Source organism: Chionomys nivalis, chromosome 18, assembly GCF_950005125.1.
Source record: "Chionomys nivalis chromosome 18, mChiNiv1.1, whole genome shotgun sequence".
Lineage (NCBI taxonomy): Eukaryota > Metazoa > Chordata > Mammalia > Rodentia > Cricetidae > Chionomys > Chionomys nivalis.
The window spans coordinates 30,839,435-30,857,927 of NC_080103.1; the positions used below are offsets into that span (position 1 = coordinate 30,839,435).

At 36.5% G+C, this 18,493-nt stretch overlaps 1 protein-coding gene across 1 annotated transcript in view; it reads left to right on the plus strand.

The window, feature by feature from the left end:
* Dpyd (dihydropyrimidine dehydrogenase) overlaps window positions 1-18,493 on the plus strand; it is a 764,880-nt gene that overhangs the window by 336,833 nt on the left and 409,554 nt on the right. Inside the window, exon 12 of the mRNA XM_057794113.1 lies at window positions 12,184-12,368. Within this exon, the coding sequence (XP_057650096.1) occupies window positions 12,184-12,368 (185 nt within the window). The remainder of the gene's footprint in view (window positions 1-12,183; window positions 12,369-18,493) is intronic.

The following is an 18,493-nucleotide window of genomic DNA, read 5'->3' on the forward strand; positions in this document are numbered from 1 at the left end:
AAAATCAAATAAATTATAGAATGATATGCCTAACAATCTTATAATTCTATAATTTGTATAGATAAAATTCTTGTTTACATAATATTTATTGAAAATTGTATCCTATAAAAATATTTAAGGAAAGCATAATTTAAAATTAGTTCAGGTTTTAGAATAAAATAACAGCCTCTAATGTAATCACAGTTTACACTGCCTATTTATAGACTTATTTTACACTGAAAATAAAATATTATTCTTAAACCCAATATTTTTTTCAAAATGTAAAACTATGCTAAGTTATTGTGATAATTTTTGTTAAAAGTTAGTTCAATTATAAACTAATGAATGATATGGAGTATTTACTAATATTGTAACTAATATATATTTTATTAATAGCTCTAGATTTATATTCTTTGTTGAGAGAATGATGTATGATAAAGGAAATGTTCATCTAAAGTAAGCTTAATCTAAAATTGGCTTAATGTAGACATTGGTGTTTATGTACATTTTGATTAACAGAAAAGTCATGTTTAATTGTATTTAATATTTACATTATTATAATATTAATATTATAATTAAAATGATAAATATAAATTATCATTTAAATTATAAATATAAAATATGATATTGCCATTTATAGATGTGACTCAAATCAAATGTTATACTGTGATATTGCTAAGTAGAGCCCTGAATTAATTTTTACAATCACCCATGTGTCTTTTCCAAAGGCTTCAGTGATTAAATTTATCTGTCAAATGCTTTTATTTTCATAGCGAGAACAGTTAAAATATTGTCCTCATTATTTTCTTCAAATTTGTTAAGACACCATGGTCAATGCAACTTATAGATGAAATAGTTTCTTGGTCTTCAGTTTTAGAAGATGAATCCATGGCCATTATGTTGGTAGCAGGCAGGCAGTCTTGCCGCTGGAACAGTAGTTGAGAACCTATATCTGATCCCCAAGCAGTAGGAATGGAGAGTTAGTTAGGAATGGTGTAGGCTTTTGAAATCTCAAAACCCTCCTCCAGGAGGCCAAACCTCCTCCAACAAGACCACCCTTCTTAATGCTTAATGCAGAATGGTTATTCTGCTACCTGGAGACAAAGTTTTCAAATATATAAGATTATTGGGACCATTGTTACTTAAAAGTACACAAATAGTTTGGTATTATAAAGCTCATTAGAGTTTGTAAAAGGGATTTTTATTTACATAACCATAGGTTTCCATGTAAATCAAGAGTTACAAACATATCATAATATATGTTTGGTAAATATCTAGTATTTTATATGCTCTCTCTAAAGTATATGGATAATTGTTCTCGTTCAGTATGGTCCTGCTTCCCACCATATTTACACACTGCTACCCACAGAAGTTCCACATCACCAGCATCATTGCATGGACCTCCTGTTTCAGAATCCAAGTATTATCTTCTCTGGATGTCATATGGCCAACAGGTATAAAGTGATCTGAAGAGAACCATAGATTGTGGGTGTGACTAACAGAGTAGAGAAATGGCTTCCAATCAAAGAAACAATAGGGTTTTTCAGAGGAAGTAATGTTTGAAGTAGAGATAAGTACAAGACAGACAGGAAGAGAACAGAGACATGGAAGTGATGTCACAGTGACAAGGAACAGTTGCTATGCTGCACAAACTAGGTCCTTTGGCTGGATTATAAAGCGTGTCACGAGAAATAGTCGTGTAAGCATAGGAAGGCATGCGACTGCAAATTCAGGAAGAATTTTCCAATGCTAGGTCAAGGCATCTGGATTTGTTCTGGAGTTAGTGGGTTCTGGAAACCTAAGAGGGAAGAGGGCAGAAAAACTGCATTGTCTTCACACAAATGAAGAACATGAAATTGGGTTGTGCTGGGGCATGTATTTCATCCCAGCTCCCAGAAGGCAGAGGCAGGCAGATCTCTAGAAGTTCAGCCTGGTCTACATAGGGAGTCCCAGAACAGCCAGGACTGTATGGTGAAACCCTATCTCAAAAAGCAAAAAAAAAAAAAAAAAGAAAAGAAAAGAAAAGCAATCAAAGCCTTAAACATGCCTCCTGGACTTTTCTGATGCTCTGCTTCATTCTTCATCTCACCTCATCTCAGCTATAATCACAATGCAATTATAAGGCAGTTCGCTTATATTTTTGCCCAGAGACACTGTTACCATCTCCAGTGCAGCAGGGATTTATGTAATGAATGAATGAATGAGTTTGGATGAAAATAATGAAATAATTGCTTCCTTTAAAATGATTTTAATAAAAAAATTCATTGTAAAGGCTAACCATGTATGATGACCTCCCTGGAAGCTAAGCAAGTCAGCACTCTTGACTGATGCAGGACACTTCGATGTACACTATAAACAGCTTCCTGTGATTAATCACCTGTACTGTCCACCTATACAATTGCCTGTTTACCACAAGATGGTTTGCAAGTCGGGCAAGGGGCTGGAGATTGAAACATACACACAGAAGGAGACACAGGTCATCCTTGAAATAAGAATACCCCTTTTATTGAATTCCAGGGCAGCTTACATAGGGCTCTCCTTCACTAATGGCCATGCCCTAGCTCTCGAGATTTTTCAGCTGCAAGCCCACCAGAAACCACTCCCCTACCATCAGGAACTCTTGAGGGTGTGGTGCTTAGAGCAGCTGCAAGAACAGGAAACAAGCTGTTAACTCCAGCAGGCAAGCAGTCATAGAAAACCAGGGTCCAAGGGTCTGCAGTCCCCAACAGTCACCCTATGCCCTTTTCTCACTTATTTGAGGCACTAGCAGATATTGTTTATAGACAGGAATGTTGACATTCAGTTTTTATTCCAAACATGGCTGCAGTTTCCTTCTTTGTTTAGAATACAGTTGCTATGACAGGAGTATAGGACTGATGGAACTGGACCATGCCTCTTCCTTAGTGCTTTCCCTCTTTCCTGTTCACTCTCCTCCATCCAAAGAGCATCACCTCTAATCAACAAGTGCTGTAGTCTCACCTCATGCTTGAGGATTCTGTATTTCCTCATCCTGGAATGTTCAGCCCTCTGTTTCTTTACCAAATGGGTTCATTCTTACCCTCCATTCTCTGGTACTGATATCATCTTCCTAAAGAATGCCCTCTTGGAACCTCCATGCTACTAGGTTCTAAAACACAAGCTCTATCGTCTGGAAATCGTCCTTTTCCTGATGTTCTCTCTGCAACCTGTTTCTCCATGATGTGATTCCCTATGTGCTTATTGTATATTTTTGTTTCTGTAAAGTAAACCCACAAGGGCTGGTCACTTACCTTTGGCTTATAATAGTCCCTACATCAATATATAGAGCAACAGCAATAGACAATAAATGTTTGCTAATTGGATAAATAACACCAAGCCAATTCTTTAATTTTTCCTTTGTTTTCATTGCTAAACTTTCAGTAAGACTGGCCCACAAACACCATCTTCTGTCTTTGCAGCACTCCTTGTCCTTAATGCATTTCATTGTGTGTTTTGTTGCTAATATTTTACTGCTCTTCACTCTTCATTTTAGGAGACCTCGTGACTTGCTTTTTACTTTTCTCTTATAGCTGATCGGTCCTAAAACTGCCTCACATGGATAGAAAATATTTTGGTTTCATTTGGTTCTCATTCATTTGAAAAATCAAATGAATCTTTATGTATTTTAGTTTGAGTTACTCTTGCTGCCTATTTTACATGCCTGACTTGATTTTTTTTTTCCACCTGTACTTTTCTTCTTCCAAATCTTTACATATCCCCTGACTGCATCTAAGGTGCAGCCATCTAAGATGACTCAAAGATGTGCATATATGCCTCCAAGTTCTGTAGAGATCTCGAATCTACATGCTTAGCTGATTTGCTCTTTGATTTTGGATCTTAAAAGTAGGACCTTGGCAACTTATCTGTATTGTGATGATATTGAGATATATAGCTACTCTGTTGGGTTCCAAAGAGATAATGTGTGCATGACAGCTCAGAACCAGCCACAAGTTTACAAAAGCACTCAGTAACAGTTTCCAATACCACCATCATAAATACTCTGGAATAGAACTTTGGTCAATACTTAAGATATATCCCAGTTGTGTGAAACTTAACTGGTTCCTGTATATTGAATTGTACATTTACTAATGTATAAAATTTGCTTAAACACAAATTTCTACTATGTGTTTTAAATTTGCATTGATGTGTGCCTACTGACGATTGACAAGGGGGAAAAAGCTGTAAGATGGATATCAAAAAATAACATTAATGAGCTGCTAAAGCTAAAATTACAGGAACTTATGAAATTGGTTAAACATAAAAACCATTAAACTGTTTACTGAAGCTTCACAGATATACTGCGGCTAATGAGCATTTCTGCTATTTAAATAAGCCCAAATTGAACACACATTACATGGATACATAATTAGTCATGGCAGTCAAACACACATAGACTTACTTTTAAAGCTCTATTTAGGAAATCTTTTCCATTTGATTTATTTTGTTAATTAAAATATTTTCCTCAGCATTCATTTATATTTTAATAATATTGTTTTCACAAGTAGCATAATCTTCTCTTGGCTTTCTGTGTTTTTGTTTATGCTTTAAATGCAGCAAATGGGGATTTTTTATACTGGGCATTTTTCTTAACCCCTTTCTGTAATTGTTTATATCACTTGGTGGCATCATTCGGCATTTTAAAATTTTCTCTCATTGGGAATTACATGTGAAATGTCTCAGCAGCCTATCGTTTTTCACTGTCTTGTAATTATCAAGAAGTATTAAGCACCCAAATATGCATAGAATTATGATGATTATGGTCCAAATCAGATTAAAGGATGATCTATTCCTTCAAGGAGTTTGTGGTCTTAAGTAGATGGTAACATTGAATATAAATAAGCATATCAAAGAACAGCATTTGGGAATCCAACAGAGAATCTGAAAACAATCCCCACGTATTTACTTCAAGAGCACTGACCTCCTTGAGGAGATCTTTTCCAGAGAAAATGAAATCAAATCTTCAAGGAGTTCACAGAGTCTTAAATAGATGGAATTATTGTGGAGAAATAAGCAAATCAAGGTGAAGTGTTTGCATGGGTCTAATTCTGAATTGATTAGTTGGTCAGTTTAAGAATGGAAATGAAGCTCCCAGTGGCATGCAAGGACAACAGAAGCCATTTATGAAGGCTGCTGTTGGCAACTGTCCGTTTAATGACTTGGGGGAGCCTCTTTATCCTTGGCATGATGGGTTTAGAAAACTAAACCCCTACCTTTAGTCTCCCTGAATGCTACAAATGCAAGCAAACTGAAAATAATCCAGGCAGAAAAGTAAGGAAGACAATGGTTAAAGCAACTGAAAGTAGCCACACACCTATTCTTTCCCCCATGATTTGGTATGCTAGCAGCTTTCGAAAGAGAAATATTTGCATTCTCGCCCCACAGTGAGATGCCTTTCATTGTTGTACTAACAACTACAAGAAATAAGTCGAATAAGAAGCTCTAAGCTAACGAACAAAAGCAAGAAGAAAGACAATACTTAATTAAGTCCCTCTTATGTGGCAGTGATTTTGCTAGAGACTGGAGAAGTCGATAACTTACAGGAACTCAAAGAGTAGTGAGAAAGACACTAGAATAATGTAAATAAAACCATGCAATGTCTATTTTAACAGAAAAGTCAAGAAACAATTCATTGAAAAGATGATCTAGATGCTGCATCTATGAAGCCTGTCAACAATGATGTCATTGTACATCCCCTTCGACATTCCCTTGTCCATTTTAGCTACTTCCTGGACTCCAGTGGGAAGTTCCCAGAGATCATTCTTAGCCTATTCATTTTGACTTTCTCTTACTCCTATGATCAGTAATAAGGAAGGCTTTGGGGTCAGAAACAATTTAATCCCAATAGAATTCTTGCTACCTCTTGGCTATAAGGAAAATGGTAGTACCTACCTGCAACATCTGTCTGCTTTTTTTTATTGGAATGAAATAATATGAAAATTTACAACATTAATGTCTAACAATTACAAAGAATCTGTGAGTTCTAATTGATTTTCTTCACACTGAGTAAGGGCAGAATCAATAGACTGCAAGAAGTTAGTAGGAGAAAAATTCATTAGAAGAGTTCACAGATCTTGCTAACCGAGCCCATAGTGAGGTTATTGGAAACAAATGATTTAAAGATAATGTCAAAATGTTAAAGCTCTATTTTTAGGGCATTGAAGAATGGAGAAAATCTTAAAACGTAGCATCGATAATTAGAAAATATGATGAAGGCAAGAGAAAACTCAGAATGGTGTGATGGAAACCAATCCTAAGGATTCTCAGGACAAATATGTGGCCATCTCTTGGAGGTTGACAAGAAATCATGAGAAGTAGTGTAACAGATAAGGAAAAGAAGTCAAGGTCCCTTCTCTCTCATAGCCCCGAAAGAAAGAAACTCCTTCTGTCATTTCTGATGGGTTCCTTACTTAGCTCACCCGATATGTGGCCCTAAAGAATGATAATTCTTAAAAATCACAAGGTTGTTGAATGAATGAATGATCTTAATAATCTGCTAACATAATAATTTGGGAGACAGGAGAAGGTTTGGGATGCTTTCAGGATGGGCAGTACTGTGCATATGTGTGACTGTAGAGGAGCTGTTTGCCTTCGAGGTAATGGATAACGGCAGAGTGGCGGGAGGAGATAGAATGGGGAGCAAAGCCATCTCTTGAAATGCCTATGAGGAGTCTGGCTCTTAACAGGAGGAGGTGGTTCTTAAATTCTAGGGAGTGGGATAAGAGGCATAATGGGGAACTGGGGCTAGTATGTAAAATTTTTAAAAAATGTTAAATAGAAAAATAATACCTGACAGCCAATGTGGAAGTGTGAATGAGAATGGCCCCTTAAGGCTTCTACATTTGAATTCTTAATTCTTAGTATGTGGAACTTTTGGGAAGAGATATATCATTGGGGGTGGGCTTTGAGATTTCAAAAGTCCACAAAAGACTAAGTCTCTCTCTCTCTCTCTCTCTCTCTCTCTCTCTCTCTCTCTCTCTCTTCCTCTCCTCTCCTTTCTTCTCCCTCTCCTAGTCCCTCTTTCCCCTCCTCTCTTTCTCTCTATCTCCAAATGGTGGATACAATGTAAGCTCTCTCAGCTGCTCCAGCCACCCACTTCCTTCCTCCTGTCTTGCTTCCCAACCACTAGCCATACTCATCCTCTGAAACTGTAAGTATGTCCCAAATTAAATGTTTTATTTTATAAGTTTCTTTTGTTGTGGTGTCTCTTCACAGCAATACAACAGCAACTAACATGGAAAGGGTGAATAAAGAAATTTTTCAAAAGAGAATTTGAAGTCATCTTCATTGAGATCAAGTTCAGGACCACAAATGACTATAATTTCTAAAGGAGAATGTTTGGTGTAATAGATATTAAAGAGTTGGGAAGAGGAACAGTTGCATATGAAAAATTCCTACAATACAAGAAAAAAATAAAAATAGAGAAAGTGTAGACAGAAGAGTTTTCTACAAATGTAAGAAGAAAAAGGATAAAAAATTAATGCAGTTTAATTGCTAGATTCTAAGGAAATGTGGAAAAGGAGGACAAAGCCACAGGGTGTGGCAAGCAAATAGGCCATAGTTTCTTTGGCTGGGCAGAATGGAAGGCATCACTGAGTGCTGAGGAAAAGCAATGTGATTACTCTAACAAAGCAGATAAAGCGAGATGTGGATGTGGTTATGAGAGAGGAGGGATGTCAAAATCCAAGGCTTCAAAGTACGTGAGGAAAAGAGAAAAGTTTAAAGAACTGTGTGGGAGGCAGAGTAAGAAATAACATGAGAAAAGGACATGAGAAGCAGGAAGGTGAAGAGCCCAGGACATTTTCCAAGGGTGGGTGAGGGAAAAATGCAAGTTTCTTACTTAAGTCCCCAGTATCTCTGAGAGATATATCCTGATATATCCTTAGGCTTACATATGTGGAGGACAGAGAGGCTACTGTCCCAATCTGGTACTCTCAGATGAAGGTGTTTTCTCTTTCTATCCCTTGCTTTCTCTCTGTTGTCCTTCTGTTAAACAGAATTCTCAGATCCTGGCTCTGTACTTAGAATCCTTTGATCTGTCTTTGACTTTGCTTTCTTCTCTGAATTGCTAAGATGACTGCCCTGTCTTGTTTTCTTTTCTCATCATGCTTTGATCCTACTGGGTCATCACTGGTATCAAATTAAACAACACTCATAGGAATAGATTCATCTTTGTTATCAGGATAAGATTTTATTATAAATGCTGAAGGATTTCTTCCCTTCCATTTCTTTATAATGACAAACTCTTCAAAGAATACTAATAATCCTTTCCATTATAATTACTGCACTGGTTTTTCTTTTTTTATGGAGAATTAATTTATATTTATGTAGTAAACTATAACACTTTCCACATCTTTTTATAAATACTGAGAACCGCACTTGTCATATGCTTATGGATTTCTCTTCTACATATATGACAGCATGGCTATGTCAGTTTAATTGACCTTGGCAATCCGCATCTGCTGCTGATGTGTCCCTAAGGGATGCTTTCTGCAATTTTAAACTGTGGCTTATTGAAGAATTTGTGTGTCACAGTACAATTAAGTCTATATATAAAAGAAAGTCATTTTGCGCATAACATTAAGTTGACTAAAAGTTCCTATTTCAAAACCATTTCTTAATATAAAGCTACCTTGGAGTGTCTTTGTTTTTTAAATAAGCTCATTTTAGCACACTAGTAATTAAAGCAGAAAATTAACATAAATCTCGAATGTTTGGTATGAATTAAGTATGTTTCTGTTCTTTTAAAGGCTGCATAAAATTCCAGGCACCATATCATTTAGCATATTCCTCCCTCATTTGCAGAATAATCTGGACTGTGAATCAGCATGTTTAAGGGCTCTTTTTCAAGTTCTTATTGTATTCAGCAATAGAGCTACTTGGACATATGCCTGTCTCCATCAGCATACAATCCCTCGGAAATCTTTGTGAAAACTGTAAATGATCATAACAGAAAATGCCTACTCCCTTCAAGAAAGAAAGAAAAAACGTACAAGCCTTTATTAATATTCATTTAACACTTCACAGGAATGGCAAGCAGTTATTTGGTTTGCAAATGTAAACATACATTTTTCATCCACTAGGGCCTTCATTCCTTCCAAGCTGCATCAGGGCAGTAGTGATCTGCTTCTGAGGTTTGTTTACATTGAATTCCAAGTTGAATGTATCAGCAGAGGAGTAAGAGCTTTCAGTGGTTCCAGCGATGCAGATAACAGAGATCCTCTTGTTACAGGCAACTGAAGAAACGAACTCCTCACTGATAAAGTAGAAGAAAAATACATATATTTTCTGTATTAGATCAATTAATAAGCTAAATTAATTAATTTGGAATCTAGATGTGGTACTTAAAGGTTTAGAAAAAAGGAGGGGATAAAATGTAGGAACAGTAGCTATCGTTTGAAAATCACTGAAATTAAGAAAGATAGAGCCGAAGACATGGCTTGTTCAGGACAATGTCTGACACCCATGCCAATAGATCTGAGTCTTTCAACACAATAAAGAGATGAGGACAGCGGTGTCTGTCTGAAATTGTAGTACTGAAAGCGTGGAGACAGGAAGATCCCTAATGGACATTAGCTAGCCAGTGTAGTCAGAGTAATGAGCTGTAGGTTTGGTGAACAACCCTGTGCCAACAAATAAAAATGAAATGGGATCAAAAGAGATACTCGCATCAACCTCTGGCACTCATACACATGAGCACAGGTACATGAAAAGCATACTTCAACATGCACTTATGTGGAATTGAGAAAGATGGTTTGTGATCCATATGTAGATTCAATGAACTTCTAATTACTGTATAAACATTTTTATACACCTAAACTGAGCTACTGGACCTGCAAGGAAATACTTGTGGTTTGAGATTGAGGCCATCATCCTGAGAGTAAATGGTAGGCACTGTTGAAAGAAAACATTTGAGACCTATTGTAGCAGTGGTTAAACTTGTATATTTTGTTCATCTTCTATGTTTTTAGTGGTTGTTTTGTAGATACTGACAATCCCAGAATTATATATTCAAATTTATGCATATTGTTACTATTTCAGTTATATTTCATAATAGCAAGGCCTACTATATGACTTTTTATCCACTTAACATTTCAAGAGGGAAATTAGGGATATGCTAAAGTTGAATGCCCCACTAAAGTGCAGAAGGCAATTCCATAAGTACTTTTTTGAAAGATAGCTAACATCATTTTTAGTATGAAAAATTAATATATCTAGTCTGTAATAGATATAGAATCAACAAACTGCTTAATTAAAAAAGTTTAGATTGGTGTCAGAAGTGACTAAATGATTACAATAGTTGGTATTCATGTCTAAGATTTCAAAAGCTGAGTGAATCACATACTAAAGAGCTTGTTTTAGCCAGTCTACACTTATGAATATTTAGGGACATGCACTCACAAATGTGCATGTAATTCTTTGGTTCAAGCAGATATAAATTTGTGAGGCCCTAGGGCTTCTCCTTAAGAATACAAACATTTAATGGACTTCAGATGTAGCTCAATGATAGAGTGCTTACCTAGCATGAACCAAGTTCTGTATTCAACCCTCAGTGCTTCAGAAGACTTTAAGAAAAAAAAATTACAAATTTTATGTTAGTCAGAGGACCTCAAAAAGTCTGAGTGAGGGTCCTTAATTTAAACTTCAACAGCTTAACAATGTATGTCTTTAATAGATGTAGGAAAAATAAATAATACATAATCTTTCTCTCTTTTTCATTCTTAAGATGACACCAGTAGTAATTTTCAAGGCGATTTCTGAAAAATGAGGTTAAATGTACAAATGGGATATGGATTTTTAGTAAAGCAATCTGGAATTGTTTGCTATTTTTAAACTCTCTTCATTTTATATCTCTATTTGGAACAGAGTGTGTCAAAGTTTTAGACAAATAATATCACTTCTTATAAATAATTATTTACAATTATTAGTCTATTTTTAAAACATATTATAAGTGCCATTCAATAATAACAAATTGAACCATGTTGAAGAAATGAGCCCTATTCACTATTAATGTTCTTGCAACTCAAGTAACTGTCAACAGATGGTAGTGATGATCTGTTATGCAATGGGGAACAATGAGAAAGGTCTCCGTGCATGTGACCTTTAAAGACATTAGAAAAATCTCAAAATGCCATTCTGCATTGAAAATAATTACATGAATATTTAATTTTACTCTTGATGAAAGGTGAGCTAGCATAAGAAGTACAAATAGCAGAAGACTTTAAAATAGAAACCTGAGTGCGAGAGCTTTAACTCATTTCATTCACACACACCAGTCCATCTCAGTATTTTCTAAAGTCCACACATGATAATACAGAAGCAAGTCACATATACGTAGTTCTGTCTTCCATTAGGAAAAGCACAGCACTACCCCAAGAATAGCTGTCTGTTTCTACTTGATGTAGGATTCAACAGATATAAAACAAGGCTTTTTAATTCAAATTTTAGTTTAACTTCTTTGTTTAAATTTTTAGAGATTTTTAAATATGGATAAAATGAATTCTTAACATTTCTCCTCCTCCTTCTTGGCCTTGCTATTTTATCCCACATTACCCACTCACGATTTTTCTCCTATAATTATTTTTCCCACACATGTACACATGCACATATATGTATTTGTGTATAATACTTATTACAATCTATATAATACAAAAGGAGCATTTATTCTGAGTTGAATGTGACTGTATACTTGAGTGAAATGATTTAATAATAAGGGTAAGTAACTCATTGGAAATATAGAAGGTCTTTCCATTTTGCTTTATAAGTATGTTCTTAGGGAAAAAAAGACTTGGCTTTGATCACAATCCATGAATCAACTATGTAACTTTTACCTGTAGCACCCAGGAATACTATTGGGATCATGGGAATAGTAGCAGATTTATGGATAAGTAAATTTATGGATAAGAAAATTCATTTATATGTATTTCAAAGGCTATACTTTATTGGTTCAACTCTTTTTAGATAGTAAAGCAGTTACTAAGTATTTCAAACTATTTTTAGTTTCTACATGTGAGGTATATTTTTAATGACTTTAAACATGTTGACTCTGGTATTGCACTAACTTACCTTTTACCTGTTTATTAAAAACAGTTGCTTACATCCGTAGAATAATAATTATTGAATATTTTCCAAACTGTTACATGATTCACTGATCTGTCATTGCCTATTTTTCTTTCCCTTTTTTTTCAGTGAAAGAAGCCTTGAGTCCCATCAAGTTTAACAGATGGGGTCTCCCAGAAGTAGATCCAGAAACCATGCAAACCAGTGAGCCCTGGGTATTTGCAGGTGGTGATGTTGTGGGTATGGCTAACACCACAGTGGAATCTGTGAATGATGGGAAACAAGCTTCTTGGTACATTCACAAGTACATACAGGTAGGCATTTGTCATCAGTATTGCTTAAATATTTTTCTCTTAAGTACATTTTGATTTTGATATTAATTTGTATGAGCACATTTTGTTCATATGCATGTCTGTGCTTGTGTGCTTGTGTGTGTTGCTTGTGCATGTACCTGTGTGGATGCACGTGTCAATATATACATAGAAGCCAGAAGAGGACATTGGGAGTCCTGCTCTATTATTTTCTCACTTATTGCCTTGACATTGTTTTTTTTCGGGGAACAAGGAGCTGGGCTGACAGTCAGCAGTCCTCATTGATCCTCCTGTCTGTACTTCCTACCAGTGCTGGGGTTAGAGGTGTATAGAATCATGCCAACTATTTCACAATAATTGTGAGAATTTGAGCTCAAGAACCCAGGCATGCATAGCAAGTACTCTCACCCAATCAGCCGTCTTCCTAACCCAGTAGAAGCATTTTATATGTGGTATATGTACATATATATTTTTACTTGGATATAACTTTTAATATTCAGACTGGGTAGTAAAATCAATCTGCTTATTGAGAATGCTTTATGCATTTCTATTAGTAAAGTGCTATGAAGATGAAAGTGTATTGAAAAGTATTTGGAATAGATTAAATAAACAATACTACATATCAAATTTGCTGATACCCAATTTGATAAGATCTATAATCTGATTCATAATGAACCTATGTAGTCTAAACAACTATTTGATCTGTCCACGTGGACCAGATTAATTCCTAGCTATTTCCAAATTTGGTGTGTATAACTTAGCAGAAAACAAATTACTGAAAAACATCAGTTCCAAACATCTTTAGCAATTGGTTAATTAAAGTACAGTTTCACAACTGAATACTGGCCAGACCCTGGGTAGTCTTCTGGAGGAGGCGGAGGATGGATTGGAGGAGACAGGGGGTCAAGGAAAACACAAAAACATGGCCAACATAATCAACTAACTGGGAATCAAGTGGGCTCACAGAGATCAGGGAGACTGTATGTGTATGACCTTTGTCCTCTGTGTGTGTGTGTTATGGTTGTGTATCTTGGTGCTCTTTGGGTTCCCTAACAGTGGGAGCAGGGGTGGTCTCTGACTTTTTTTTCCTTCCTGACCCTTTTGCTCCTACTGGATTGCTTCATCCAATCTTGGAATAAAATATTGTACTTGGTTTTATTGAAGCTTTTTATGCAATCCAGTAGGAGCAAAAGGTTTTTCTATTTGTTTGTTTTTTGAATATTGTTTTTTCTTTCTTTCTTGATGTTCTTTAATGGATTTATTGATTTCCTCCAATTTTTTGTGTATGTGTTTCCTGGATTTCTTTAGGGGATTTATTTATTTCCTCTCTAAGTACTTTCATCTTCATACTGTTGGCTTTAAGGACCTTTATTGTGCTTCAGTTGTGCTGACTATGCAGGGCTTTCTATAGTGGGATGATTGGGTGCTGGTGATGACATATTGCCCTGGCTGTTGTTTATTGTGTTTTTGCACTAGTGTTTAGCCATTTGAATTTGGAGAAATTTTAGGGCTAGGTACCAATTTCTGTGTTTGTCTTTGTTGGATGAGTGTTTGTTTGTTTGTTTCTGTTCTTGGTTTCTGTTTTCTCTTTGATCTTCTGGCTGGAGTGGCCTGTGGTTAAGTAGAGGGTCACCAACTGACTTGAAGGCTGGACTTCTGATGGTTTGGATAGCCTCTGTTTTGGCAGGGGTTTGCTGCCAATATTGAGGGCTGGATTTCTGGTGAAGTATGTGCTCTCTGATCTCACCAGAGGTTCTCTAGGAGTCAGGAATCTGTCCTGGCTTCTGGTTGGGTAGGAGGCTTCTGCTTGATTTTCAGGAATCTGGCCTGGTCTCTGGGGTTCAGTATGTTGGACTGGTCTCCGGTGGGGTTAGAGGCTTCTACCAGAGGTGCAGGCTGGAAAATGTTGATGAGGATGATGAGGAACATTTGGGGTTTTGCTGGGCAGGTTTGGGTTGGATGGGGGAGTGCTTTTACTTGGGGTTCAAGGCTCTCTAGCCTTCTGGTGGTTAGGAGGCTTCTGCCAGACTTGTGGACCAGGATATGTTGACAAGAAGTGGAGGGACAGTTGGGGTGTGCTGGGAGGATGTGTTGGGGGACAGTCTTTCTTGGGTTTCAGGGCTCTGACCTGACCTCTGGTGGGATAGGAAGATTCTGCAGGGAGTCTTTTTTTTTTTTTTTTTTTTTTTTTCAAAATATAAGTATTCTTTTATTAAGTTTATTTATTTTAATTTATTTCTTTTATTTTTTTTATTTTTTTTTTTTTAGAGTCTCATTTAATGACTTTTATTAATTTTTTTTTTTTTTATTTTTTATTCTTTTTTAATTAAAATTTCCACCTGCTCCCCGTTTCCCATTTCCCTCCCCTCCTCCCAAATATTGCCCCCTCCCCCCACTCCCCTCCGATCTCGTCTGCAGGGAGTCTTAATTTCATCTTTTAACTCCTATGGAGCTGACAAAATGTTACTTAAAAACTGGATAAGCATTTCACTTCACCTTCCATTTACCCATAAAAGAAACAAACTTTTAATATGATAACGAGAAATGTAATTCTTTTTTAAAAAAGTACATGTTTCTAAGAATGAAATATTAAAAATGTAGTGTTTAGGAAGACTTTTGGATTTGTCTTAAGGGTTCAACATATCAAACTAGGTATCAAATTATATTTTAAAATGGAGTCAAAATGGAAAATAGGCACAGATTTCTATTTAGGACACTCAACACTTCTGCCTTTTGCCAGGGTGGCAGCCACAAAGTGTGAAGCATTGCAGTGGCTTTTAGGAGTAGAGACAATACGTGAGCTTCTCTTCCCCCATGGTTATAATGTACTTCCAGCCTCTGTGATCTCTCTTGAATCTTCGTCTCCAAATCCAGCAGCCCAACACTGCAGCCATTCATCCTTCTGCAAGATGACATTGGTTCTAATGTCCTAACTAATATCCTTTTAGTGTCTCCTCTTTCTGAGGCTGAGTTGGTCCCAAGCACCCAATTAAGGCAGCTCCTAAATGTAGCCCTGGCTCTGGTGTTTCCAATGTCCTCCTTTGCCACTACCCACAAGAATACCTGTGTCTCTACTCCCTTTCTCTCTCTCCTTTCCTCCTTCCCTCCCTCCATCTCTGTCTGTCTGTCTGTCTCTGTCTCTGTCTGTCTCTGTCTCTCTGTCTCTCTGTCTCTCTCTCTCTCTCTCTCTCTCTCTCTCTCTCTCTCCACACACACACACACACACACACACACACACACACACACACTAATTCTTTAAAACCTTACTTGTTCTTTCAGTTTATCTTGGGGAAAATTGTCACACCAGAGAATATAGTTTTAAATGATTTCACACATATATTATCTCATGAATGAATGCATACAGTCACTGAAGTTGTGCATATGCAATTTCTTTGATATATATATTTTTAGATAAATGCTGTTATTTAAAGACATCCTTGTTGGGATTCCAATTATTCTCATAATTTTCCAAAGAGAGCTTCACTTAAGTTTCATTAGTTAATTTCCTCAATTACCATTTATCGAGAGACAGCTGTGGGGCCCAACATTTTACACTGGGAAATGTACATCTTTAAAATGAGTAAAGGAGTGAAGGTAGACTATCATGGTTATACATTTGGATTCTGAATTGAAGAGAGGATTTCAAACTCAATTCTAATACTTAGAAACCAACCTTTAGCAAGTTATACCACCCCTCCTAAGCATGGTATTCTCAGGAGTAGATCAGTTATTAATAAATACGTAATGATAATTAGTGGTCTTGCTATGCTATTGGATTATGAAAAATATTAGGTTGATGAATTTCTGGGAAAGCTCTTACTGCAGAGCCTGATCTACAGATCATTGTTGTTTATGTTATTGCTGTGGGTTATTAGAAAGCATTAGCTCTGTGTCATTCAAATGATATCATAAAAATTATATGATATTAAATAAGCCTTTAAAATTCTAAAACCGAAATTTGAAGTTTAGAATCTTAGTATTTAATCATTAAAAGATTTAATTACAAATAAATACACAAGGCTTTTTTAGCCATCCATGAGCATCTTCTGTCATTAATCCATCCATCCATCCATCCATCCATCCATCCATTCATTCATTAAATAATGTATTCTAAAATGTTCTAATTTATAAGTAGCCTGAATCAGAAGGCTTATATATGTGGAATAAAATAAAAACTTGCAATTAAGATAACAAGGTCATGACTGGAGAGATATTTCAATCATGAGTGCTTGCTGCTCTTCCAGAAGACCTGTATTTCGTTCCCAGCAGTGACACAGAGCAGTGTCCAACTGTCTAGAGCTCCAGCTCCGGGGGATCTGATGTGCTTCCCTGGCCTCCAAAAGAATCCACACCCATGTGATGATAAACACGGACATAGACACATCAATATAAACAGAAATAAATTTCCTTTAAAGATAAATTAGAGTCTAGTAAAGGAATCGGTTGTAGAAGTGAAAGTCTCTTAAAGTGCAATTATTAAACATGTAAAAATAAAGGGGTCGCATGGACAAGTGGGCATGAGGGTCAAGCTGTATAACCAGCAGAGAATTCAGGAGCATCACGGCACAAGAAGAAAAAGAGAACAAAAAAAAAAAAAATCAAGTCCTAAGAACTGAAGAAACTTAAGGGGAAAAAGTGACTGGGTCAGGTTTAATAGGTTGCTCCCTTCCCAAGGAAAGTCCCAAACAAGAGTGCCTGATGTCTGGAATGCAGAACAGCCTGCACCAGGTGAGGGTGAGCTGCTGTGATCTGTTCAGTCCCAGGCTCACCTTCCTAGAGCTGTCATGGGGCCACTCCACTTGGCCTGTCAGCTTCAACCCTGGTTTCTGGTTTCTCCAAGAAGCAAAGTGAGGACTAAAGCAGGTCTTCAGCACATACACTATTTGGGGAAAAGACAAGGAATTGTCTGTAATTATTGTGGTTCTACAGTAGGGTGAGAGCATCTAGCTTATACTTTTTAATTTCAGACATATAATGGGGTGGAAATTGTTCATATATAGAAGCGATGTGGCAGATCTGGTGTAAATGTGGGAAAACATGGTATTTTGTCAATGTTTCCCTAGCTTACAAGTCATTATTCCTTCTTTTGAAAATGTACTAAAGAAAATCTACCAGATGCTCCAGTCTGTTGAACTCACACTGCGAGAATTCTTTGTCTTTTTAGGCATTGAAATATTCCAAGATAATGTGATATTTTATCAAAAGCGAGTGTACTGACTCTTCTTTAATTGCTGCGCTGATAAGTGGCTCAGAAGAACACCATCTTAATTGTTTCTAATGGGTTGATATCTGTGGAGCCCAGATACACTTAAACTTTCTTCTGCCAGTTGAATAAAAATTTTTGAATATTCTGAATAGTGATAAGAATATTCAGAGAGAAAGCACAAAACTGAAAATTGAGTGTAGCTCCTTTAGGTTTGAATTTTATTTGTGTGCTTTATTTTCATGCTTGATCAACTTACTTATTTAATTAAAGTGTATATGTGTGAATGTGATGTTTTAGTGTGCGTGTGTGTATAAAGAAAAGTTTCATATTAAGGAGAAACCTAACCCCACTAATCTATCAATCTTTTATTCTCTTAGAAAACTTATAATAGTGTTTGAATTCAACTCCTAACCTTCTGTAATAAGGAGAAATACATGGTAGACATAAAGACAGTTTTATTATAGCCAGTGCATTCTTTAAACTAGGTAAACTGGTATCAAAGCTATTAGAATTATTCTAGAAGACTAAGGACAGATGTCTTCGATCTTTTCTTGTCTGTTTTTTGTTTGTTTGCTTGTTTTTACATCACTGACCAAGTTTCCCCTCCCTTTTCTCCTTTCCATCCCTCTCCTTAGCTCCCCGCATCCCGCATCCCCATCTACTGCTCCTCTGTTTCTCCTGAGAAAAGGGCAGGCCTCCCATGGACATCAGTCATGATATATCAAGTTGCAGTGAGACTAGGCACCTCCCCTTCTATTTAGACTGCATGAAACAACCTAGTATAAGGAATGAAGAGGGCTTTAGTCTGATCCATGCAGGCTCCCTGGTTGTTGGTTCAGTCTCTGTGAGTCCCTACGAACCCAGGTTAGTTGACTCTGTGGGGTTTCTGGTTGAGTTCTTGATCCCTCTGGCTCCTACAATT